The sequence below is a fragment of the Hippoglossus stenolepis genome, chromosome 10, assembly GCF_022539355.2.
Source record: "Hippoglossus stenolepis isolate QCI-W04-F060 chromosome 10, HSTE1.2, whole genome shotgun sequence".
Classification (NCBI taxonomy): domain Eukaryota; kingdom Metazoa; phylum Chordata; class Actinopteri; order Pleuronectiformes; family Pleuronectidae; genus Hippoglossus; species Hippoglossus stenolepis.
This window is the reverse complement of record NC_061492.1, coordinates 9,328,900-9,355,162: the sequence shown is the minus strand read 5'-3', so window position 1 is coordinate 9,355,162 and position 26,263 is coordinate 9,328,900. Positions and strand designations below refer to the sequence as shown.

Below are 26,263 nucleotides of genomic sequence, written 5' to 3'. Positions count from 1 at the left end.
CATGGCATGATCAAACAAAGAGAAAGAATGGAGACGCGTCTGATGTGTGGTGAGAACTTGAGTTTTGTTCAACATGGTGGTAAATACAAATGCCAGAACAGACAATCTCTAAGAGGGATAATACGTGGTTGTTTCAAGTTTGTAAACACTTAATATCATGCATCCTTCAATGTGCAATAAGAGACCATTTAGGACATATATGTTGCGAACTGAAGCACTTTAAAGTCGAGGCCACACTTTTTAGAAAGTCACAGTGGCCCAGTGAGAGGAGACGACCCTCCTGCAGTAGCAGAGCTTGAATCTGAGATGAGCGTGTTCAATATATAACCAGAAATGTTCACTGTCCAGTCTGGAGCATGGACAATTATGCACAACCATTGTTTGGACATTGATGTTGAGTTTTTCTATCCCAAAGATTACATTAAAGGTTGTCATTTTAAATAATTCTTGAAATTAAAAGTATATATATATATATATATATATATATATATTGTTTTCAAATATATAAATATATCGTAGTATCGTTAACCTTACATTGAAAACAAATCTGAGAGTGAAGCAATCAGCATAATTGGCAAATGACATAGATAAGCATAGGTTCTGTCATGTTTTGGTCCTTTCAAAAAAGAAGAAAATGGGACACGAAAGAATTAACACATTAAAAATCATACTAACAAAATAATTCTAAGTACAAAAAAATAGTGCAAAACCCACATCCCTGCTCTGTTGAATGGGTTTATCTCAGTAGTTTTTAGAAGAGCAGATTAAAACCAGCCAGTTAAAAGTGAAGGGTTTTATTCCAAAATGCTTTATATCCATCTTGGAGAAAACGTTTTTTTTGGTGTAACTGATAACTCGACAACTCCTACGTCTACACGGTTTAATACTCTCCAATCTAAGAAAAGGTCTCAAAACTTCTCACAGTATCTCTTGAGTTTAACCTTATGCCTGCGACCGTTTTCCATGAGTCTGTTACATGATTTTCTTTGGTGGATATCTCATTTTGGAATGAACTCTTCAAATTCACTGTCGTCTGAACACGCCAACAGCAGCCTGGGACAGCAATGAGGGTGTCACGCCTGCAGGAAGAAGCTAAAGCTGATCTATTTTCACCCCTACACACAGTTGACTTCTTGGCTTAGTAGTGCTGTCCCAGGAATCCAGACTGACTCTTACACCATTTGGGAAAATCAAGACAACTCTGTGAAATTAAGCAACTCTTTGGTGTCGGAAAAGAACATGGCTGCAAGCGTACAGTATGTCACGTTGCCTTGAACCTGCACTGTCAGATTTGTGTCCAGCTGTCCCCGTTATTTACAACATTTGGCAGCGACCTAGACTGACAGAAGTCTATTCTCTCTTTTCAAAATAAAAGACAAACTGATAATGCTCCTACGTCGACACAGAATAGCAGCATATCCTTGCACCTCATGGAACCGAAATCATATTACAATAGAAGTCTATTAAATCACATTGAAAAAAACACTGTCAAGCAAAAACAAAAACCTCAAAGGACCTATTGTAATACACTGTATCTTTGTAGTTTTATACATATTGGCGCCCATACACATATTCTTGAAATATATGTATGTTCACAAACACACAGATATACACATAGGTAGAGGTTAGCATATATGCGTCATGAGGCGAATGCAGAAGAGAAAGATGACCGTTGGCACTATGTGGGACACTGCCGTGCTGTGGGTCATTCCTACTGGCAGACACACACACACACACACACACACACACACACACACACACACACACACACACACACACACACACACACACACACACACACACACACACACACACACACACACACACACACACACACACACACACACACACACATTTCCATTGTGCTGTGAGAGACACACGTTTTTTTCCTACACATTGCAAAACAAGACCAAAATCAACATCAGCTATGACAGAAAGAAAAAAGAAAAGAAAAGAAAGAACTTTGAATAATCATGTATAGATAAAATCTTTATCACAAAAAACTTAAAATTGTAACCAAAATATACATTTATGCTTATTACATTAAGGACAATCTTTGTCTTGCCCTTCAACATTATCATCCTTCTCATACGTGACATAGCAACAGCCCCATGAAAGCTAGAAGTATATAAAGACCTTCAGGAGTTCTCCAGTGTAATAACTCTTCATTTTTCTGATAGATTGATGTAAACTCGTTATCGGGGGTAAACATTTTCAGCATTATTTTTGCTCATTTTACTACCAGAGGAGAAAAAAAATGTAATGCCCAACATACAAACTCATTTAATTCCTATCTGTTAAACTGCTCCAATAAATAACTGAATTTTTAAAAATAAAACCAAAGTGACTTCTCAGAAAACACATAATTTATCTCTCTCACCTAAAACAACTTGGTTGGAAAATGCTCTTAAAAGGATCGGTCGGTGATGAACTAGTGTACTACCAGCCCTTAACTCAGTGAGAGGCAATAAGATTCATATTCTCCCTGTCCATTTTTTATCACGGCTCTAAGTGCTTGAAAGGCCCTTTCTGGACAAAAAAGGACAAACACAGACTGACAAAAATAATTAAGAAAGGGACAAAACAAAGGAACACAAGTCCTTCACTGATACAATCATTCCTACAGAAACGTACAACTTCATTGACTTGATTAGATTTTGAAGTACACGGGGTCATCAGACTTTTCTCCTCATTTGAGTCCACTATGTTTCGCAGACACCATAAAGGGCAGAGGAAGGGGAGGGAATGATCGCAATCAGGCCACCACAAGTACATGTTTTGCAGAATAGTCTTTCCTCCTTCAGAACAAAAACAGCAGGGTGCGTGGATATATATGTGAGATATATATGAGCGCATGATGGATGGATATGGAAGGTCCTCTCTCTCTCTCTCTCCTGTTCGTCGGACTGGTGCTACGTGAACATCAGCGCTCGCTGCTGAAATGAAAAGAGAGATTCCGAAGAGCTTCTCTTCTTCCATTTCTTCTCCGTTCCCGTTACGCTGGGTCCACCAGTGTCTGCTCCTCAGCTGTCCTCCGATGACTGAGGTAATGCAGAGTGTATGATATTGTGCTGAGAATTAAAGCATGGGTCTGTTAAGCAGAATCCCCCCCCACCACCACCACCACCACGTGGACAGAAATAGAGAAGAGAAGAAGAGGGACCTGCAGCTCCATGGAGACACTGGTGATAACAGAGTTCGATGCTCCACACGCTGCCATCAGAGCTGGTACCACTTCTTATCTTTATACTTCAGCATCATCTGAGGGCAAAAGAAATAAGTGTCAGAGCCAGTAGGGTAAACTGTAAAAATATGGTTTAAGTGCTCTAAGAAATGTCAGGCACATACATCATGGGCGTGTCTGGAGAAGGAGTCTGCGCTGGCCATCATGGCTGCCGTTCTCTCATCAAGCTCGCCCAGCTTCTGCCCTCTCTCGTCCAGAGCTATCCGGGCGCGGGCCAGGTCGCCCACAACCCCGGACGCGGCACCCTTCATGCCCTCCATGCCGCCTGGGCCAGGGATGTGCTGTGCCAGGCTGCGCGAGGCCTTACCTGCAGTTGTTTCACCAACTATCAAGAAGATTTTAAAAAATTATTACAAAAAAAGGAAAAAAAAGGGACTTTCTGCCAAATCGTACTTTGTCATCTATAGTGTTATATCAAATGGTATCTAAGTGATTTGAACGAAATGTCACCTGCAAAATAAATTAAAGTTATGTCTGCCTTTAACAGAATAATTTAATAGTGTACAAATCTGCACACGACTTTGCAAGAGGTATAAAACTAAAAACTCCAACAACAGCTGGAATTTAGAATAGAAATACAGACAATGGCTCTCTTTCTATAAAGAATACACATGTGCTATTGGAGCCCGAGTGGTGGCACTTGTAGGAAATAACAGACGCCCGTTGTGTTGGGAGATCGAAACAGAAATACATTAATGTGCAAATGGAAGCAAGTATGTAAATGGGAGAAGCCGAGGGAATCATGATGTGCACTCACAGAGGTCCTCCCTGTCCAGAGACTGAGCTCCTCCACCAAAAAGGCCTTTGAAAAAACCTCTGTTAGGAGCCTCTGGTGTCTCCACAGGGGTAAATAACTCACTGAGCATTTCCTGGAGAAGACAAAAACATCAGCACATGTCTACTTCAATTTATATTCCCTGTAGATATTCAGACTGACCTACAAAGCCTCTGACATTATTTTGTTTCTTTTGTGTAACCCTTGCCACTTCACATTCTAACAATGGATATGAAAATATTTACTTTGACATGTATTTAAAAAAAAAAAAAGACTAAAATGTAACTTTACTGACATCAGGGGCTAAATAAATGCCTTCTATTTTGATGCCCAAAGATTCATTACAAGTGATCAAACACTGTAGTTTTTTGTGTTTCATCCAAACCTACATGTCAAGTCTTTTCTGCACATTGAGCATCACTGGATCTGATACTGTCACATGAATGTTTCATAGTAAAACTCATTCACTGATGAAGAGTATCTGACCTGCAAGTTGTTGCAGGTCTCCTGGCTGTAGGTGATCCTCTGGAACTCGGTGGGAGAGGTGAGGTACAGGGCTTGACCTAAGTTAGAGAAGCAGAACGTTCTGGCTATCCGCATGTCCGTCAGCGGCAGGTAGTTCACATCCAACAGAGGCCGTAGACTGGGTAAACTGTGAAGACAAAAAGATCAGACAGTGGATTGTTTGAAGCTGCATCTGTCTTCCACTGGTTAGAGTTGAATCTTCACTTTGAAATGAGTTGTACAAAGATAGTTATTGTGGTTTTTAGCTTCCAGTGACAATACCTCAGAGTCATGATATGCCCATTAGCACAGAAACAGGCAATGCAGTTCTCTCCGGCCATCAGCACAACATCAGCCCTTAGCAAGAAGGAGCTCTCTGTGATGTTGTGTTTGTGGATGCGGGTTTGAGAGGGCATGGCCACCACCTTGGCCTGTTTCTCCGAACACAGCACGGCGAACTGGGGGTCTGGACCCTCCTGTGACGAGGGAGGGGAGGCTGGCCTGCGCCTCCGGCTCTTCTCCTTCTCCTTCTCTTCATCTGAGGCGTTTGGGTCATACCATGGCTCATAGGAAGGGGGCAGCAGAGTTGCAGTGGAGTCCAGCAGCGCCATCGTCAAAATGCCTCCTTTCAGTTTGACTAGAGTTCCTGGAAAATATGAATTAAAATGATTCACTTAGAGTCTTAGAGAGACTTAGACACTTGTGTAATGAGTCTTTTCATTGTTGTTTCAGTTTGAGGAGAGGTCATTAAGGGTTGTGGATAAATTAATGCAACTCTCAGTGCCACCCAGTTACATGCAGATCCACACCTGCTGAGTCATAACAGGTTCAGTTCAGCTTCTTACCGCAGGAGGAGATGCCGACCGGCTGCTGCAGCCTGCTGTCCCCTCCGGGCGACAGGCTGAGGGCCACCATCATCACAGAGCCCTGGGTGGTTCCCACCAGCAGACAGGGGCTGAGCACGCTGTCTGTCTTCCTGGGAAAACTCTCACAGAAGAGAAAGGCGGAGATGGCCTCTCGAGATTCTCTCTCTATGCTGGTTACACTTGAACTACGCGAGCGGGTGAACGAGTTGTCCTTGGCATCTGGACAGCAGGAGGGAGCACAAATATAAGACAATGAGGAAATTGCTCATGTGAAATGAAAAGGGGAAAGGTCATTGGGAGTCCTCCATCATGCAGAAATGAGAATTAGATATGTTAATGCCATATTATCCACCAAGTCAAAATGCAGTTATCAAATTAGAGCTTTGTTCTGCCACCATGTGTTTAGCAGAACATGTTTCCAAACATGTTTAGTAAACACACACCCTTCATCAGGTGTAAACCAGAAAGCCTTCTGATATTATGTTACACAGTTTACAAACAGGTATGCAGTTTAGTTGTTTTTAACTACAATTAATTTTACAACAAAAAACCTAAGATATGCATGTAGTAGTACAATGACTCCAAAGAAAGACCTGTTATTAAAGCAATAATTACTCATGCCTCATTACTGTGCTGACAGAAGATGACACACAAGCTTTGACCCTCTTTAAAAAGCTAATGAGGGACCCCAACAGAAACACAAAAAAGATCTGTGACAAAGAGGCTAAAGGCTGAACACCGCGCCCGTCATGCGTGTCCCTCACACGGAAAAACTGTAAACAAGAAAAGCGGAGATTTTTAACGTGGAGTGCAGTCAAGCCAGTGGATCTTACTCGAGGAAAAGAAAGGAGTTATTGTGAGAGGATTAGTGTCATATGTTAACCAATTAAAAAAAAAAAAAGCCCCAGCAGTGGTGGGGGTTAGTACCAGTTATCCCACTTCAGCACAAGCCACACCAATGGCTGGTCCACTCACGGGAGTCAGGGGCTGACTTAGTTCTACATACGTCCGCCTTCTGGCTCATCCTGGACGCTGCCTGGCCTTTGTTCATACAATTAATGCTCTTATATGTGAGAGAGCACCATCGTTGGAAGCCCTCCTCTGCTTACACACACACACAGACAGTGTCCGTCTCAACTTACAGGATAACAACAAATCTCACAGTCACACCATCATGCTACTGGAGAATAAGCAGTTTTCTCACAGAACTATTACACTAAGCAGAAGACATGAAGGACAAGATGAACACCTGTAAGAAAATGTATTTAGTTTATGGCTTACCCAGGTCTGGCTTTTGCTCACTAGTCTGGCTAATTTTCCGAGACATCTTGGCTGTAACAGAAACAGATACCCCGAAATTTATGAGGAGAGGATTTAAAAAATGGCTTTTTAAGAATTAAAGCATTACTAAAATGAATTACAATCATTCACTAATTAATCATTAATGAAGAAATTTGTGAAATAATTTGAACTGTGCAAACTACCAGGCAATCAACTGAAAAAAGTCAGGATTTTGATTTATACTTAAGAGTGGTGATATATACTGTAAGACAACTGCTGAGGACATGCATACAGTTTCATGCTGTACATTGAAGGTAGGGTTGGTCATTTGTTTCTGAAACACTTTCTATAAGGAGCCAGTGTTTGTGGCCCTCGCAGGACTTTAATAAACACGACCAATCATTTAATTCAGTCGGGAAGAAAATGTGTTTGACTGGAGTCGTCACAGCTGAAGCAGAGACGACTGACAGAAGTTAGCAAGCGAGACACGGAAAAGTCGTCCAGCAGAGCACATTCATGTAATGTGGGGGCGTGGCTTTGAGGGTCACAGGAAGGGGGTGTATTGGTGTAGCCTTGCTCTTGCTAGCTTTTCCAGGATTGCCAACCCTAGCTTTAATGTGCACAGCAAGATTCTGGGAATATTCTAATCCAAAAAACATTAAACTTCTAATGATGTTGCTTGTTGCTTGTTGCCAGGAGCCAATCTCTGATATGAGACCCCAAATGCTGCCTGTTGTAATCTATAACCACCCGATGAGAGACCCTGAGAATTCAAATGAGGCAGAGAAGCATCACAGAGGGTCTGCAATGTCAAACAAAGCAAGAGGCAGTCAAGAAATAAGGCGATCATAATTCAGTGAACATAGTTATGCAAAGAGAGTGGGAGGAAGTCAGTGGCCAGCCAAATAGTTAACACTGAAGCGAAGCCCTGGAATCAGAAACACATACAGCAAGTGTCTACAATCAAAGAGAAATAATTCACGTTAACACACATGGTGTGGTTGGACATTAGGACAATAAAGATGGTGGCAGAAAGCAGATTTTCTATGCTTTTGAATCTGTAAAAAATGAGATGTAGCAAGTATCATCTGCCAATTTGTATAAAATACTGTTTTTATCAGCAGTATGGAGATGTAGATTGTGCATAGAAAATCTGAGGCCTGAAATTCACAAGATTTCCTGTCATGCATTTGAAAAAGAGTCCTGATTATTGTCATACGTCATCAATACGAAACCCCAAAACCATGTGATTAGTAAGAAAAAGAGCATTCCTCCAAAGCACTTCTTTCTTTCATTGGCACAGATTTAAGTCAGATTAAGGCACAGTGTGGTTAGATCGCCGTCAGAGAGAAAGAGAAAGTGATCAGAGGAAACACGTTTGGATGAGGATACAGTACCAAAGTCATTGGCAACCGTCTTGGAAAAGCGTCTGCCTTTGAACTTCACTGGAAACAAGGTTCAAAAAGACAAGTCAGGTAACGGCAGCTGCTCTAATCGGGCTTGAATCAAAGGGGACATGCAGCGTTGAACAGTACCCTTCTCAATGAACTTCTGTTTTCGTTCATCATCTGAATTGCATGGTGAGGTAGATCCTACATGATAAACAGCAGCAGTTGGACGGATGTAGTTAAAAATAATAAAATGATTTGTTTCTTGTGTCAAATACTAAAGCTTACCTGAAGTAGGTGATTTGCAGCGGTCCTCTGTCGTGTTGGATCCATCATTGGACTCGCTAAGTCCTGTGGGAGCGACAAGCATGGTGATTAAACATGGTAGAATAAGTCGTAGCCTTAGACTTCTCTCGGCAACTATTCTTATAGCTATGTCTATTCCTACAGTACAGTACACAAAGTGAAAACAATCAAGGATCACTCATTTGAACAAGGGCAGGAATAGCTTCTCCTACAGTTCAGTAAATAAGCCCCAGGGAGTTCACAAATCTAGTACAAATCTGTTGACTCAAGGTGTCACTGTTTGTCTAGTAAAACAGGCGGCAGGATTAAAAGACACACTACCTGATTTTGTTACAGAGCCCTCAAGTCATAGAATTTCATCCCAGCTTACAGACAGTATTTAAAAATAAATCTCACTAGTGAGCTTCTGGAGAATTGAGGGCGCTATATCAAAATCTGGGAGAAAAAGGGAAAAGCTTAAAGGGTGACAAATAATGCTAAAAACAATACTGGGTGGGGGGGGTGTTAACTCTGACATACGTAGACTTACTGAGGTGAGGTGAGCGTAGTTTTTTCACAGACTCAGTATACAAGTAAGAAAGCCTGGACATGTAAGATGTCCCATTTGGTTTGTCTTTATCACATCACAGAGAGAGTAAAGAGTAAAAACAGTGAGACAGTGAAAAGACTGGAAATCATGAGTGTAAATGAGAAGACAGTCTCAGATACTTGCTGCTGGATGAAACAGTAAAACGTTTTTCAAACAGTATCATTACAGTTTGCATAGACTAAAGAACCCACATAGAAGAGTGTTGAGTCTAGCAGCAGAGCACAGAGACAGGAAAAGAATGAATGCAAAGTGTGAGTGACAAGACGATGATCAGACAGAAAGAGCTCGGCAACAACAAGCAGGTAAACAACAAGGCTCATGTCCTGTTTTATCATTCAAAACAAATCAAAAGATAATTTAATTAGAGCAGAGCTGCAATGATGCAGCATCCACTGACTGCACAGGTCACTAACAGGTTCCACTGTTTTTTCACTCTCCAAATGAACAGATGGAGAATCTGTCAGTGATGCCCCCTGTTGTGGAAGAGGAGCTACTGCAGGGGATGGTGGTCGTAGTGCGAAGTAAAGAGTGGATGCCAAGAGTCAGCTCCACCTCCCCCAACCCACTCAGTCAGATAGCAACACAATGGAATATAAGCTAAGCTGCTGATGAATAGAGTTATATTTCCACGATCAACATTATTTTAACATGTCATGTTAGTTAGGGTGATGGCAGGATATAGAGTGAAAATGAGACAGCAGCTCACCTCCAGAGAGCTGCCGAGCTTTGCGTGGGGAGCAGGGCTGCCTCTGGTAGGGGTCAGATGGGCTGTACAGCTCGGGGGTGCCCATGTTGAGGAGCAGAGTTTTCTGGAGGTAGTCCACCACACCCAGGCCGTTGCTGTTTCCAAACACAACACTGAAACACGAGAGAAATTAGGATTCAGTTGCTGTTTTCCCCCCTACGCCAAACTGACATCTGCAGGCACAACATACTGTTTGTATGCACACACATTTAGCACAAAAACAGCTACTGGCCAGGCTTAACCACCAGTCAGGACATGTGTGGTCATAATACCAAGCGTGTGGGCTTTAGATACTTACAGGCCATATGAGGAGTTGATAGCCAGGCTGGTGATCTGCTGAGGTGGCTCCCCGCTCACCCACACCAGCTGGATAACCAGCTCCACCTGGTAGCCTGGAGACTGCTTCAGCGGGGAGCTCCGCACCCTACATCAAACACACAGCAGGATACGGTTTACACCGGAATAAATAATCGCCCTTCGGGTAAGCCGCACTGACAAAGTCATAATTTTTCAATACTGTTGTTATTCTCCCGTCCACCCTTATATTGTCAAAGCCTTTTCATCATTTTTACAATTTCCCCTGGTGTACTGATATAAAAACTCTGTCAAGAATTGAGCATATGAGCAAAAGGAGTGAAGAGACGACTTCATGACTTAAATGATCCTTTTCTTTTTGGTCTATTCAGTGATAACCTGCTAGTTTGGCTCAATTTGATCTCTTTTTAATTAAAAACTTTATTGTCCATACTGCAGACAGGGTAGGTTGTCCCGGTGTCCATCCGAGGAGTTGCTGCCTGTTGAGTGCTGAGTGGGCAGGTCAGTCTCCTGAGGGCTGGAGGAAGCTCCTGGGGTTGGTAGGGTGGGAGTCTGCTCCCCCCCAGGATCAGGAGAGTCCACACAGCTGAACTCACACTGCATCCGCACCTCCAGGAGCTTAACACAAGACATGACTTGTCACAAAAAAGGCTTGTTGTTAAACCTTCACCCTTCAAAACACCTGTATATGCATGTATCTCCTAACATTGGATAAAAACAGTGTTTCAAGATTAAGGATTAAATTATTCATATTTGTCCAAAAATATTAGTCGGCATGTTTTTTTGTCACCTGCACAACTTCAGTGGTGACTTCTTGCTTGCTGAATCTATAGACGATAACGTGCGCTGACACTCCGGCCACACAGAGCATCCTGCTCTCAGGGCACCAGGACAAGGTCTGGATGGCAAATGGGTCCTCGTCTACGATATCTGTGCTCGGCTTCTCTTCTTTACCACGAGCCCTCTCAAACACCTTGGCAGTCTTCAGCTTGTACAGCACTTGAAGCATTACTTTGAGATGAGTAAAAGAAAGATATGCTTAAATTCTACCTCAGCTGATGTACCCATTGTAGCTACAAGTGTGTTGAAGTAAATTATTAGTTCCACTGCAGAATAAGTGGATAAAAGAAGTGCCACGAAAATTAGTTGTGGGAATTGGGCTAACCACGAATAACTCTATGCAGATGACACTGTAGTGTTTAAATACAACAATGCTGTTAAATGTCCCACTCGAAATGAGTGAAATGAGCTGCTTCAAGCTAATATTCAAACTGAATTCAAGAATAATGACAACTTTCAAATGAACAAGGGATATTCACCATTCACTAATTTTCTGCACCAAGTATTAATATTTCTGTTACCATTATAGACAACAATGTAGCCAAAAATAAAATTACTCACATGCTGAAGCATCCCAAAATTTGATCGACCCATCAGCATGTCTGTTTTAAGGGAAAACATTGGAAAAAAAAGATATTATTATATTACAAAATGAATATGATTCAAATGATTTTATTCATGTATCCCAAATGTATTGATTTCTTGATTGATCACTAACCCTGTGATTATGATCTCTGGGTAACTCTGTGTGCCTTGGCCCCAGTTTCCACCATTCATGGGCCATTCCTGTGAGCGAAAGAACAACTTCAAATTATCAAATGCAATCATATTACCTTAGTGGATATTAGTCATTAATTTATTTCCAATAAAAAAGTATGCTGCGAGGCGGAAATCAGAGCTGGGGTATAAGAGCAAGAGTCAGCCATCTTGCCAAATTGAGTAACCAGGTAATGTGCAAAGCCTTCAAAATGAAATTCCAATGTCCACTGTATTTTAAACCCAATTTACCTTCTTGCTGTAACCTTGTCTCTTTTGCCGACTGCCGACGGAGTAAAGTGCAGGGATAAGTTCAGCAGGGCAGTCAGCAAAGTACTCACAGCAGGTCACTGGTGACTCATGGATAGTCAGAGGATATGGATTTTCAAATATTGGATACCTGCAAAGAAAAACGGGATTGGAAAATAAGATTTAACCTTATCATACGTGCAGGTCTGTCAACTTTAGATGTACAGGACAGTAGCAGCATCTTGTTTATACTTCGTATCACTATAATGTGATTGCTCCATAAAACCAATATTCTTTGACTCATACCAAAAATACTCAAACTATATTTGGACATTTGAATAATTACCCAATCTGTCCGAGGTCTATTAAAACTAAATCCTTTTCGAGCAGGACCACCACAGCATAAGGCTCCTGAAAGTCTGGCAAATAAAACAACACAAAATTAACAGAGATGATGATGTCATTTTTTTCATTGAGCTCACACAGACTGTGAGACACTGAGTGGACTAATGCAGCTCACCATTTGGATAAGGAGTTTCACACAGCGTTAGGAAATCTACAATGGGGTAGTCCATCTCCAGGACAGTGGTGCTCTTTCCATGCATCACAGTCAGACAGGCTCTCCTCCCCACTGTATCGTAAGACAGACCTCCAGACAGGACCATGAACGGGTCCCTGGGTTCAGGAAACACACACACACAGATTTGAATTGTTCACTCAATATATTTCAGTGTGTAGTGAAGGTGAAAAGCTACTGGGTCTAATCAGTGGGAAATGGTTGAAAAGGGACATCAGAGTGTTTCTGTTGTGCTTTCTCTGTAAATGATTTGACCCCATTTAAAAAATGTTTTTAATTAAAGCGACATCTATATTAATCCCTGTCCCTGTTTTTTATGTAGCTTTTCATATTTTGTTTTAAAATGTGGTCAGAGTCAGATTCCAATGTGAACTGGTCATGGCCCTGATGTGACCCGCATGCACAGAAGAACAACAAGACGTCACAGGCAGTCCGCTGTGTACGGAAGTAAACAAGGAGGAGAAGACGGGAATAAACATGGAGGCCACAGATGTGAGCGTTTAGTTACATTTTTCTCTTGATGACTCTTTCAAACACTCTTTGATATGACCCCTGCTTGTACAGACACGTCACGCCAAGTACTTATGAGGTCTAAAACCTCACTGTCCACCCACTGACTACCTCCGTCACAGCTGTCTTCCATGTTGGTTTGAATTCCATTGAATTCCTGAAAACGGGTCACGTGGCTGTTCAGACCGAGGTCGCATTTCAAAAAGGTCTGATCTGTTTCTGATTTAGCGCCACGTATGAAAGTCTGATTCGGAAAGATGTGGTTTGTGCTGTTCACACTGTCATTAAACAATCAGATCTGGGTCACATAGGGGAGATAGAAAATCCGATTCGGGCCACTTGGGACCGCTGTGTGAACGTAGTTATTATAGATAATTAGATCAGTTTCAGTGAAAAATTTGATGACACAGTTTTTCAGGAAAGTTTTGTCTTTTAACTTTGTGACCCTGACAAGCTGGAACTCTTCAGTTGATGATAATTGTTCTAAACAGTGAGTGATCATAACATGAAAATCATTAATTTAATCATTGCAACAAAACAAAGTCTGCAAGAACATAAAAACCAGACTGCAGTGTTTGCCACCACCAGCATAAGGATACAGGTCTGAACGGCAGACAGAGTATATGACAGAATAACAGGAAAGGCCAGTTTCAGTACAGGATATGGATTCAAACCAGAGTCAGTTAAGACACAGGATGGGTGGGGACCAGCACACTTACCCAGCCCTCGTTGTTTTGTACTCCACCTTCAGAATAGGTTTGCACGGTTCTGGTTTTTTTCCATCCTTAGGCTGCTTTCCTGGTGGGGGACAAATGTCAAAAATGCGCTAGACTTTAATTTGCACCAGCAGAGTACAAACTGTGTATACATGCTCCTATTACCATGCTTGTGTGTGTGTGTGTTGTATAAACAATACAACTGTGTGTGCACAACAGTTCTAACCATGTGGCGTGATGATCTGTGCAGCCTTGGCTGGGGCTCGTACATTCCATGTGGTCAGACTGCCATCGGAGTGGCTGCAAACAAACTGTTTTCCCTCATGGTGCCAGGCGACTGAGTGGATGGCCTGAAAGACACACAGCAGCCCATCACCAGAGCGTAAAACAGAGAGTGCGCTCAAATTTTACAGCAGAGCAATGATAAAAGAAAGGAAGATTAGTAGCAGCTCTGTGTTCAGCTAATTTGATGGTTAAGGCTGGTTTCCTATTTCTCTTGCTGTCAAAAGATTTAAATTAAAAGATCAAAACAAGTCGTTGTCCAAATGCTCTCTCGCTTTCCCAAGTTTATTGCTACTGTAGAGGTAAATATTTAAAAACAAGTCACACATATCTACCTCCATCTTTAAAAAGGGTTAGAAAATAATTTCTTACAACAGCTGGAGTAAACTGTGTATTTGTTGAGGACTATATCCAGAGGCGGATTAATACTCTTTTGGTTCCCCTAGTACCACGAGACAACCACCCCACAACAAACATCCTCACAAGCACTGAGAGCAAAGGAAATAATGTCTTACCTCATCATAAGTATAGCGGTAGTCAGCTTTTTTGCACTTCAAATCCCACAACACCACTACACCACATTCAAATCCAATCAGAAGCTGCAATAAGAAGAGAAAACACAAGGCACAGCTCAGTTGATTGCTGTGAAACCCCTCTGCTCATATACCAGACTTAACATGGCTGCTTCATCACGGTTTGGGATGTCCAAAGGTTTCATCAGATTAGGCAACATGTTAAGCAGAGGCAACACTTTACTTCGCAGGTCCTGCAGTTTCTTTTGTATCTAATTCAATGAATCAATATGTACACCAGAAACATTTTACGTGCAGTATTTCATTTCCTAAGGAATTTCTTTGAGAGAACAGCTTCATTGTTAATAAGAAAAGAAAGACGTTTCAGTTCACCACATCCAAGTGAGATAAATATCATTTATAAATATCAATTTGCTTATTATTTTGTTTTCGCCCCTGTCCATTTGTTTGTTTGCTTTTGTTTGATTGCAAGATTACCCAAAAACGACTTAAAAGATTTCCACGTAACTTGGTGGAAGGATGGGACCCATTCAATTTTGCCATGGATCCGGACAAAGGGGCAGATCCAGGAATGTTTTCCCCCACTTTCTTTAACATTACAAGATAGGGCGTTTTTTGAAATTTTTACAAATTTCCCAAGGAATAATTCATGGATATTGATGAAATACAATCAGACATGTTTAAGGGAGTGATATCTATGAGTGTGTCCAATGTGGCGCAGATCCAAATATAGATCCAGATCTAGTAGGGTGTCTTTCTAGATGGAAACAGGAAATTTCCATCTGGAATTCACAACTACATAGAAATAGAAATGAATCTGTTCTGTGTCTGTTCTGTGCAGGTTTTGTGGCGCTAAAGGATCAATTTACCTTTCCCTCATCCATGGGGTTATCACTGATGTGCACGACAGGCCCTGGGTGTGTCTTCGTGGATCTGTATAGAGAAGGCAAATGAAAAATGACACAGAAAATTAGGGTTCATGTGTATGAAGATGATGAATAAAGTAATATGTATCTGCAACATGCCGTCCAACATCATTTCTAGTGTTTTTGAAGGAGAGGACGATGGGGAAGCAATTAGGGAGGACATTCAAAGAGGGACAAAAAAATAATAACAGCCAGAATCTCTGGTTGAGCACGAAGATTATCATAAATGAAAATGTGCATCACTGCACCACGGACAGGGACATTACATGTGAGAGAGACAAACAGGGAGGGAGAGCAGGGTCACATGAGGGTCTGTGAGAGATTATAGTATGTGGAGACTGCATCACCGTGGCAACAGAGCAAAGGGCCACAGAGGAAGTGAAGGTCTGGCCTAAAGACAGTGTTGCTGCCTCTGAATGTGGTCTGGCTCCAGCCGCTAATGATCTCATTGCTGCTGATGAGTCGATACAGTCAAAGATGTAGAGAAGAAGAAATGGCAGGGACGGACTGGAACATAAACTCCAGTCATTATTGTCATAGATCATATATAAACAAGTGTTTTGATAGAAAATAATATTATTACATTCATGTAAACAGAATGTTTCTAGTCTAAATGTTTTTTTCATATAAAACAGCTTCAAACATGAACCTTTAAAAATTGAAAAAGAAGGTAAGCATATTTTACTTGATCACAAATAAGTATAAACTGAGTTTGATGAGTTCAACTTTTACTGTGATCATTAAGACCGGAGAAGTTTTTTCTCTTCTCCTACGCAGGAGGCCTGGAATATGAATCCATCAGTTTGCACAGACTAAAAACGATGAAGCAGAACGTGTGCTGAAAAGACATTTCCACCAGAGATCGGACAACTCTTCAAATAAGAATATTGTGTTTTAAATTTCACCCTATAGCCAGGAGCTATTTCCTTTCATCATTTTCACAGTCAGACGACCAGAAACATCTCCCACATCTCCACTGTCTGTTTCTGAGACTGATGCCAAGCAGCTCTCTGGCATTTTCAACACACAGATTCATCAGATATACAGCTGTCAGCTTTATGGTCCACTTCCAACTTTACTTGCATAATAATAATTATTACAATAATTACCCCTTCGTGGGACATAAATGACGCATGTGTGTATTTGCATATACAGCAGGGAAGTGAGATCCGATCACAAATGGTCACAAAAGACGCATTCAGGACAATACCAGGTGTGAACTGTCCTAGAGCTGTGCACTTGTGATCAGATATCTCAGGATGGATGTTAAAACCTGGTCTGAACGGGGACAAAAGAACAACTGCACAAAGAAGACAAACAAATGGCCAGTAAGCAAAGACCTGGATGGGGGGGGTGGGTGGGGAGAGAGAGGTGTGAAATACAGACTCACAGTTCAATGGCTTTGTTCCACATGATGACGTAGCCTGAGAGAGTGAAGGACTCCACGTTGACAATGTGGATGTTTCCTCTTTCTGTGCCGATGTAAAGCCATTTGCTCTGGAAGGGCAGGTGGCAGTATGTGATCCTGCAAGAGGAGATGAGGAGCCATCACAACACAACCAGGCTTTTCATTATCTCATGACTCATTCCCATTAAAGAGTCGCCCTCTAATCACGCTGGTCCAACTGGAAAGAGTAGCGGGTGAATACGATTTAATTACAAAGTCTTTTGCTCTGTGTCACACTAATGAAGCCAGACTATATATAGACCAGTGGGGAGGAATAGCAGAGTGAATACCGCTGTCTTTTCTCAAGTGGTGCAAATGCAACACATTCACAGTGTCTACAGACGCAGGTGACAGGTGTTTTATCGTGTTTGTTTATCTGTCTACATATTGTATATTAAAGTTGCATTAACTGAGTTTATTAACCTAAGGAACAAAAGTGAAAATGCAACTGATTCGTTTTCGCCTTATAAGTAGTGGTGAATGACACAGAACCACATAAGCCTTCATTTTTCATTAGTGGGCAGCTGTGGCTCAGAGGGGATCGTCCACTAACCAGAGGGTCGGTGGTTTGATCCCAGGCTCCATTTCGTATCTAACGTGTCAAGACAGAACCAGCCCCTGACGGCTGGGAACAAAACTGTAGCATAACGCGCTTTGAGTGGTTATCAACACTAGAAAAGCGCTATATAAATATATTTACCATTATTTTGTGACAAGTGGTAATCTGATCCACTGTTAATTGTAAAAAAAAAAATTTTAAAAGCTAAGCAGCTGCAGATGAAATTTACAGAAATCTAATGTTATTCCCCATATGAATGCCGGATTTAAAAGGCAAAATCACAAGATACACGTGCATAATTTTCTCAAGATGTGACGGCAACAAAACAGCTGATTAGACAGTGAGAACTGTAGTGTAGGCCGGCTGTTTCCAAACTGTGTTCACACTTCAGAGGCTGACGCGGTGTCAGTGCACACAGAGAAGCAGTGACAGGAACACGCTGCCGTACCTCTCCCTGCTGAACTTGAGAGAATGCAGGATAGCTGGGATTTTTTGCCTCAGGTTCCACAGGTGGATGCTGTCATCAGCTAAGGCACTCACCAGCGCCCCCTGTGGGGAAGAAGAGGACTTGTTGTGAGCATGCACAAAGCATTCTACGTCTTTGTATTTCTCATGTTCCATTATTTTATTCTCATTTTATCAACTTGTCCTTATGTAAGAGCTGTGAAAATAATGTGTATTATTATGATTATTATTATCTTGTGACTTATTATAGGTTTTACATGGTTGTACAGAATAATAAGCAAGTAATTACGCAGCTGTTACAGAGGCATTTAGGTCACAAAACCAGCAGCACCATTTATTTGGTGTGAAGCACAGTTCACATAACTTTGTAGTTATTCACTGGCCTGGAAACATTGAATAAGCCCCGGTGTCTACGTTACCTGTGAGCAACAACATACAACGACAGATAGACAGGGAGTGAATGAGCGAGGAGGAGGAGGAGGAGGAGGAGAGATATCAAACAAGTTATGACAACAAACCTCGTTGATCAGGAACTGGAGCTGGATGATAGCAGCACCACTCTCATGCTGACAGTAGCACTCCACACCAGCGCGGCCAAAGCTGAAAGTCGGCTCGGTCAAAGAAAACTGGACAGATACCAGTGACATTCATACAGACATAAGCAATGTAGCTCATCTGATGCAGTAATAAACAATGCTTGTCTGAATATGTGCTCGCTGTAGATGTTTTCATATCAAAAACATGGTTCCCAAGATCTTTGTTGTGATAACTAACTTCAAGTTGGCGTTTTCTGTTTACCTTCCTAAAACTTCACTGGCAAGACCATGAAACACATGGAAATAGCCAGTTAAAAATAAAATCAGTGGGCCCTGTTTGCCTGATTTATTCACATGCGTCAGCCAGTATGACGGCAGCATGATTAACTTAACTCTCGCCTCTCTCTATAGCACGGTTACATTCAGGTCTCCTCACTAAATATATCCATTTAAAAAAAAAAAAAAACAGACGGGCCACCCATTCAGCCACCAGTAGATGTCTGGAGACTGTGGAGCACTGCCACATGGGCACCAGGACTGAATGCATCCCACAAAAAAACTCCAAAAACATTTCACAAACAGCTCAGGAATGTAGGCAGTGTAACAAGGAAATGGTTTTCTGTTTCAACCAGCCTGTGATCACTTTTAACAGAAAGAGCACAGAGTCTTGCACACCAGCACGAAAGGAGAAGGAAGCAGCCTGAGATCTAATCACAGAGACAATCTCCCAAAAAAAAAGAGCCACTGCTTCTCACACTCATATAATCTAAGAAACGCTCTGGATACAGACAGCTGCGTTGACTATCTGACTCGCTGACACAGCATAATGCGTCTCAACAGGATCAACCGAGCTGTGATCAAACAACCCCTCAGCACCTTGAACAAACTAAGGTGGGGTTTTAGGAGCCCGTTTGAGGACAGGCTCAACTGTGGTCATCACTTCTGCGGAGGAGGGATGGAGGCAAACAAAGACTCTAAGTCGGCGCCAGTCGAGAGCTACCGGCAACTCAACTCACTTTCACCCGTGACCTTTAGAGTCCAGCCTTAACTCCTGGTCCCGCAGGTTCTGCACAACATTTGTCAGAATTATTGATGGATAATCACGTCTCCTCGGGCCCACGGTGGCCGAGGAAGAGGCTTTAGGTTTGTTTGATAGCCTCTGGTTGTGCATAAATTAGAATCGAGCAAAACCTCTTAAGAACCTGAAGTTTCTTGAGGGAACTGAGTCTGTAGTGATGTGTGTTAAGGAGCTGCTGTGACTAGATACTTTCTAGTTTAGCAGGAAATTACTGAGACAAAAAAACAAGATTCTAGAACTGTGGTGAGCAAATAGGGTTTTAACTTCCCGTCATGCTTAAACCACAGGTACAAACATCACACAAACTTTAGTCCATCAGTTGAGACTCCTCAAGACAATACAAGTTTCCCTTCGTATTATTTCCTTAGTTCAAAATAAGCTTCTCAAATAGTTTGAGCAAAGGAAGCTGAGTCACAAGACAACAACTGTGTCTTTACATGCAACTAAACATCCTGTGGAGCAGGGAAACAAAAAGTCAAAAAGTAAATGTCATTATCTGTTGGTCAAAAGATATGGCATATTTTCAAATAAAATCATAAAGTAAATAGTCAATTCATAAATTAATCAATTAATAGATTGCCAGAAGATTCATTTGCAATGGTTTCTGAAAGTTATTTCCAAGTAAAAATACCAAATGTTCATTGGTTCCACCTTTAAAATATGAACTTAGAAGCAATTTGACTTCATCACCATGGGCTCTAACATATAATATAATAACATATGATGGATAATGAAAATATGTTATTTGCAGACCTGTGCATGTGGCGAATATAAAACATATGATCTATTCTACATACTGTCGTCCAGCTCTGCTTAATTATGATTTTAACCAAGATTGAACACATTGTTCTCTCTTCACTTTGTTCGTAAGAGGTTAAGGCATCACACACACTACAGTTACACAACTAGAACATCGACACTTTCCCAGTTGATAAACCGTGTGTGGTTCACTACAACATTACAACATTAGTTGGGGTTTGTTGTTTTCAGCTGATAATAATCAAGGCAGGAAGTCTGATCATGCTAGCCTACAAAATGAACTGATGTTGCAACAAAAAAAAAGAAAAGAAAGAGGAAGTGCGTCTGCCACAGAAGTTCATCAACACAAACTACTGACTTGTCGCATGACCATCTAGCTGCCGCTCAACGTGTATAAAGTATTTTCAGTCCTGCACAAACTTGGACATTCCCTTAAATAAAATACGCAATTAAAACATTTAATTTGAACATGCAAATAATGAAAAGTTACAGATATCTACCAACACCACACTCAACAGTTTGCTTCGTAACGGCCAAATTCTAAGTGCACATCCGCTGGAAAGCGCAGGCCAGCGTCTACAGTAACACACTGATTAAAACACTGTAGTAGAGACAGATCTTGTAAAAGCAGACATTTATTGCTTGTAGACACCTCATTGAGCTTATGTCTACTGAGCTGTGGCAGCGTTTCCAAACTCCAGGGGCAATGAGCTGGATCGATACAGCCTGTCTTTTGATAAATGGACCAATTGCCTGAATGACAGTAATCCCATCAGCTCTACCTTGCACATTAGGACAACATGGAAGCAGTGTGTGTGTGTGTGTGTGTGTGTGTTCTGGGAGTTGCCCTGTAAACATAAGGCTCTCTTAATCTGGAAAGTGGATAAGGACGAGGACAGAGCTACTTCTAATGAAAATCTAAATAAAGAAGATGGGCCTCCCAAGCAGGATATCAGTACAAAGGGAAACCCTGTGTTTAAAACGCAAATAGACCAACCCTGAAGACAAGTTGTAAACAGCAATAGCACCTGTGAGCAAACTATCATGTGCACCATCTTATAGTCTAGAATCCAGGAGCAGTTTCGTTGCTGTGGCTCATGGAAGTTGCTTGATTTGCTGCAAAAATGTGTGTGTGTGTGTGTTGAGTTAGTCCAGTGATGTTTACAGCACATATGAAGTGGCATCCTGGCACAGGCCGGGGCAACACAGTTGATGAGGTTGGCTCCTCGGCATATGGCGGAGAAGCTGTTCATGCTACTGCAGAGATACCACTAATGAGCCCGGGTGCTCCAGGAGATGGAGGCTGCTGGCTGCACAGAAACACATCCTAGCTAGTCTCTACCTCTGAGCCCTTCACTTCCCTTCTGCGCTGTATGGATTTTCTTTTGGTTGCGCTGGATGACAGGAGGCAGAGACGGGTCACTTGCTGTGTGAATTCCCCCAGACCTTGTGTAACGCTGAGGGGCAGCTTGGTCACATGACGTGTGCGGAAAGGATATTAGAAGTTAGACATGTGTCGAGTGTGTTGTTGTGCGCGTGCGCGTGCGTGTGTACAAGGGGGAGGCGGATGTAAGAAAGAAAAAATCCCTGGAGTCATCCAAGCTTTACTTTCCTTGTTTGGTTCACTTCATTTTCCTGTGAAGAAAAAAAAAAGGATACAGCCTCAAAGCTCCGTTCTGGGTCCCGATGGCCAAGATTTTCTGCACGGGGTCAAAAGCCATTGAGGATGGTTGATATGGGAAGCCATGACGCACAGTCTGGAGGACGGAGCAGAATTTATATTAGACCTCCAGTCAGCTAATCAATCATCTGCTACACAGTCATGCTGGTATTAGTGGAAAAAAAACATTATGATAATCCAAAAACGTAATCCATCAATGTGGAAAATTTGTCTGGTTCTCGAAATAAATTAGATAATGCATAAACATTAGTGCGAATGGGGACAGGATGGGTTTTCTGATATCTGCCGTCCATGTGTACAGGCTCAGTCCTGTGAAACATCAGTAATTCATTAATTCCATCCTAATGCTTACATTTGCAGAGTGCACTCTATAGCCAGGATCTTGCAGCGCTCGGGCCACCAAAAATATTATCATCACCGGACATCTATAACTCAATTGTTTCAGGTTGGAAACCTTGCCCAGCCACCCATGAGCTCTGTGCAACTTGCAGCAGGATTATGTAACAGGTTAAGCCATGGCCCCGTAACCCGGGGGGCCTGACCTGTTCTGCAGGAGCTGGGGCAGGAGCTGGTGGGCTGGCCCTCTGAGATGTTCAACACAATTCACACAACAGAGACCTTTTCCAGATAGATTCATAAACCCTACATGGCTGAAAAACAGTTTGAAGAAATCATCGTGGGCTGGACTTTCAAGAACAGATTGACGTTTTTGTAAATCTCTCTTAAAACAATACTCACATGTTAATATCTATATCTAAGGAGCTGGTAATCCTTCATCCTGCTATACTGGTCCTGAGAGATCCCTTTATGATTTGAATCTACAGGAAGTGATGAGGGAAATCCGCTCGACTTGTTGGGTGTAAAAATGAATGCAAATTTAGCTGAGGCTAATCTAAAATTAGATGCTGGACAGAGGACATTGATATTTACCAAAATGTTACTGACTTCCTGATAGATAATATATTTTGTTGTGGTTCTTGAAACACAAAGAGGGTGTTTTGTACTGAAAAAGACTTTAAAAGATACCTGCTTGAATTGTCTTACCTATTCAATGTGTTGGAGTGTATTTTATAAGCTTATTATACTTCTCCTTGTGTACAAACTTACTCTAAGTTAATTATGGCTATCGACTAAATGCAGGGGAATAAAGAGCACAACATTTCCCTCTGAATTGTGGGAGTAGAAGTACAAAGTCGCATAAAAAAGGACATACTAAAGTACCAGAGTACTTGAATTAACTTCGTGCAGGGGCAGATCTAAGGGCAGGGTCAGGGGGCACAGGGCCCAGCTGAAATCTGATTAGCCCCTGAGGAATCTGTCTTTGTGTCTGTAATCACTCGCTTCCTATGTCCTACTTCACTGTAGTGAGCTCATTGGGAAAAGAAGAAAAACGCTCCCGGACGCTACTCGGCGCAGAGGTAATAACATCATTGTCGTAGGATTATGACGTACAACAATGTCCGCCAGTGGAAAATCCCAAAAGTAAAGTTTAAACGTTTACTTCACACTTAATATTAATACTTTAAGGTAAAGAAAACATATTGAATGACCATCTTTAAATGTAGAAATAAACGTATTTGCTTCAGTTTGTGCTGCTCTGCTCATATTCACATTGGTACGACAGGTCAGGCTGTTCCTGCTGCCCTCGCTCCTCACGTCTATCCGCCACCAGCGCAATGCATGATGGTATATATCGCTCGGTTGGTGACCATCGGTTGTGCACTACTTTTCACAATGCATTGTGGGAAACAATGAGTGCACTTTAAAGGGTATAGAACGCTTCACTAAACATTCGGACACCACTACAAAATGGCAAAGTGTATGTATATGTCCCATGTATATTTTTCAGTATCATTTACTAACTATAAATATCAATAGATATGACAATTTGTTAATATTTTTTTCTTTTCTAAGCGTTTTGACACAATGTGCTTGATATATTTAATATATATAAAATATTCATAGACGTGTGGCTTTGCTCAAAGCTGCAGAGCTATAACAAGGAATGACAATGTGCACCTACCGAATCAGGAATTGTGCATGAATGTTGAACATGGAATTGGCCCCTCTGTGTAATTTATGGCCCCTGATTTAGAAAAAATCCAAGTTCTGCCACTGACTTAGTGACTTTACACCTAGGACTGTCACTGCATTAAAACCCCTGTCAGGACTGGAGCTCTTACATTTACAGACATTACATCAACTACAAACTCTTCCAGTGTATATAAGGACATGCGAGTGTTGCGTTCAGGTGTCAGCTTCCCACTTTAACTTGGACTCTCTGCTTTAGCAAGGAGCTGGTTAGGTTACAGTGACGGAAACAACCGTGTCTTGAGGCGGAGATTCAGTGCAGTGCAAACAGCGGTGGATGCAGCTGTGACAGCCTGGGAACAAGCGCAGGACGCGGCCACGGGTCGCATGTTACACCGCGTTAGAGCCGCTGTGTGCGTAATAAGCACTTTAATATGTGCGCTACTGTTCCCGAGGTGTTAGTGGATGAAGCTCGGGTCATGAAACATCCCGCTGAGCTCAGCCGCTCGGGAGGAACCATGAAAACAACGCCAGCGGTTGGGTCACGCCGGTGTCACCTGACTGCTCGGCGGAGAAACAGTCCCGGTGACGGTGGCCGCTGCTCACGGAGAAAAAAAAAACCCACCTTGCAAAGCTGGAAATGCTCCGACTGGAGAGTCTCCTGCACGGCGTCGCTTTCCCGGGAACCGCCGGAGTGAGCGGCGGAGGAGGACGAGGCTGTCAAGCCGTCCAGCACCTTCCTGATGTTGAACTTCTTCATTTTCCTCCGGTTGGTACGCGAGACGGTTGAGAAAACAGATCGAACCAGTCACCATAAATAAATGTGATAGAGAGGAGGAGGAGGGGGGGGGGTAGCCGCTAGCTAGTTAGCTGCAGTAACGCACAGTTAAAATCTTACTGGGGACATCTCACATGTTACGGAGGGTGTCGCCAGCGCACTCCCCCGGAAAAAAACCCTGAGTCACGAACACGGATTGAGCCCGGTCCTGTCCGCTGCGAGCGTTAATCCGCCATTTACGCGTCCAGCTTTGGCGTTGTTCGATCGGGATCGGCGGTCGTTGGTCCGTGCGCGGTTCCCCAGCAGCCAGCAGGGCTCAGCGGGTAGCAGCCTGGCTACGGAAACGCAGTGAGCTGCAGCGGGGAGGGAGTCTGCGCTGCGCCGTCACCCGGATGTACCGCCGGTGTTACGGTGGATTCTGTGACCCGTCACTTTATGTGGTGCGAGCGCCATTCGCTGCTTCTGCCAGAGACTCGATTCCCTGTATCTTTAGTGGGTTTATTGGATTTATTGAAAGATTATAACATTTTAATATTAAAACCATGTATTGCAAATTTGATAGATAATCTCTAAACGTGCAGAGCAACAATAAAAGGACAGTTATGATTATAATTATTGTTATGATGATTATTATTGTTGTTATTATTACAATTTACTAACAATTACAAAGTGAATAAATACATAATTTATAAACGTGCAGATCAACAATAAAAGGACAATCATTATTATTATTACTATTATTATTATTATTAGTAGTAGTAGTAGTAGTAGTAGTAGTAGTAGAAGTATCAATAGTAGTAGTATTGTTATTATCAGTATTATTAATGTTGTTTTTGTGATGCTGAGGCTGCTGCTGCTGCTCAATATTATTAGACAATACTATGTAAAAAAAAATTACAAAGTAGATAAATTATAAATTCTAAACCTGCAAATCAACATGAAAAGGGGAATAATTATAATATAATCAATTATTATTACTACTTCATTAGTTGAATTATCAGTTAAGACATGCAACACAGATGCAAATAAGACAAGACATTCATGGGGGAATATTCATTTTAATGAATGCAAGTATAGACTAAATAAGAACACATTAGAAGAGGCTGTTTTCATGTGTTAAAGCACTTTGATAAAAGAAAACTTCAACCAAGAAGAACAGAAGAACACAAATCAAAGTTGAAATTAGACTTTTATGCATCGCATTTCTTCTTTATTAATCAAACAGAAGTTATATGGAGTAAACCTGGGTTTTTGGTCCCCTGAGGTCTGAGCCCCCTGAGCAGTTGCTGGGCAGAGCAACCTGCACTTCACTATTTCAGTCTGGGTTGAGGCCCCCTGCTGGGGAGAGAAGGAAAAGCTGTGACAAATGTGAAAGAAGCCTAAAGATCTCAGGAGCAGTGAGAAAACGATGTCATATAAATGTTGTCTTGAGCCACTAAAATGTTCATGTGAATATTCATGAGCTCCTCCTCTTCACCTTCCCACAGAAATGTGATAGGAGTGCAGTCCTTTTGTAAAAGTTTGCAA

At 41.9% G+C, this 26,263-nt stretch overlaps 1 protein-coding gene across 6 annotated transcripts; it reads right to left on the bottom strand.

Moving 5' to 3' along the window:
• Positions 1-1,968: 1,968 nt before the first annotated feature.
• Positions 1,969-25,133, bottom strand: stxbp5b (syntaxin binding protein 5b (tomosyn)). 6 transcript variants are annotated; one of them, XM_035167662.2, is made up of 30 exons: positions 24,584-25,133; positions 21,906-22,003; positions 18,392-18,473; positions 17,857-17,957; positions 16,793-16,927; positions 15,346-15,409; positions 14,459-14,542; positions 13,888-14,011; positions 13,665-13,743; positions 12,379-12,533; positions 12,205-12,277; positions 11,862-12,009; positions 11,572-11,639; positions 11,415-11,455; positions 10,804-11,024; positions 10,447-10,631; positions 9,997-10,122; positions 9,660-9,811; positions 8,894-8,977; positions 8,347-8,409; positions 8,206-8,262; positions 8,068-8,115; positions 6,671-6,721; positions 6,365-6,490; positions 5,369-5,608; positions 4,806-5,169; positions 4,506-4,671; positions 4,002-4,113; positions 3,349-3,569; positions 1,969-3,261 (listed from the first exon to the last, which is right to left on the bottom strand). In XM_035167662.2, the coding sequence occupies exons 1-30, from the start codon at positions 24,716-24,718 to the stop codon at positions 3,220-3,222; spliced, it is 3,645 nt and encodes a 1,214-aa protein (XP_035023553.1). In that variant the 5' UTR covers positions 24,719-25,133; the 3' UTR covers positions 1,969-3,219. The 6 variants fall into 6 exon arrangements, with proteins under 6 accessions (XP_035023553.1, XP_035023555.1, XP_035023554.1 ...); XM_035167664.2 differs by lacking the exon at positions 6,365-6,490 and having other exon boundaries at positions 24,584-25,132; XM_035167663.2 differs by lacking the exon at positions 8,894-8,977 and having other exon boundaries at positions 24,584-25,132.
• Between the last annotated feature and the right edge of the window lie 1,130 nt (positions 25,134-26,263).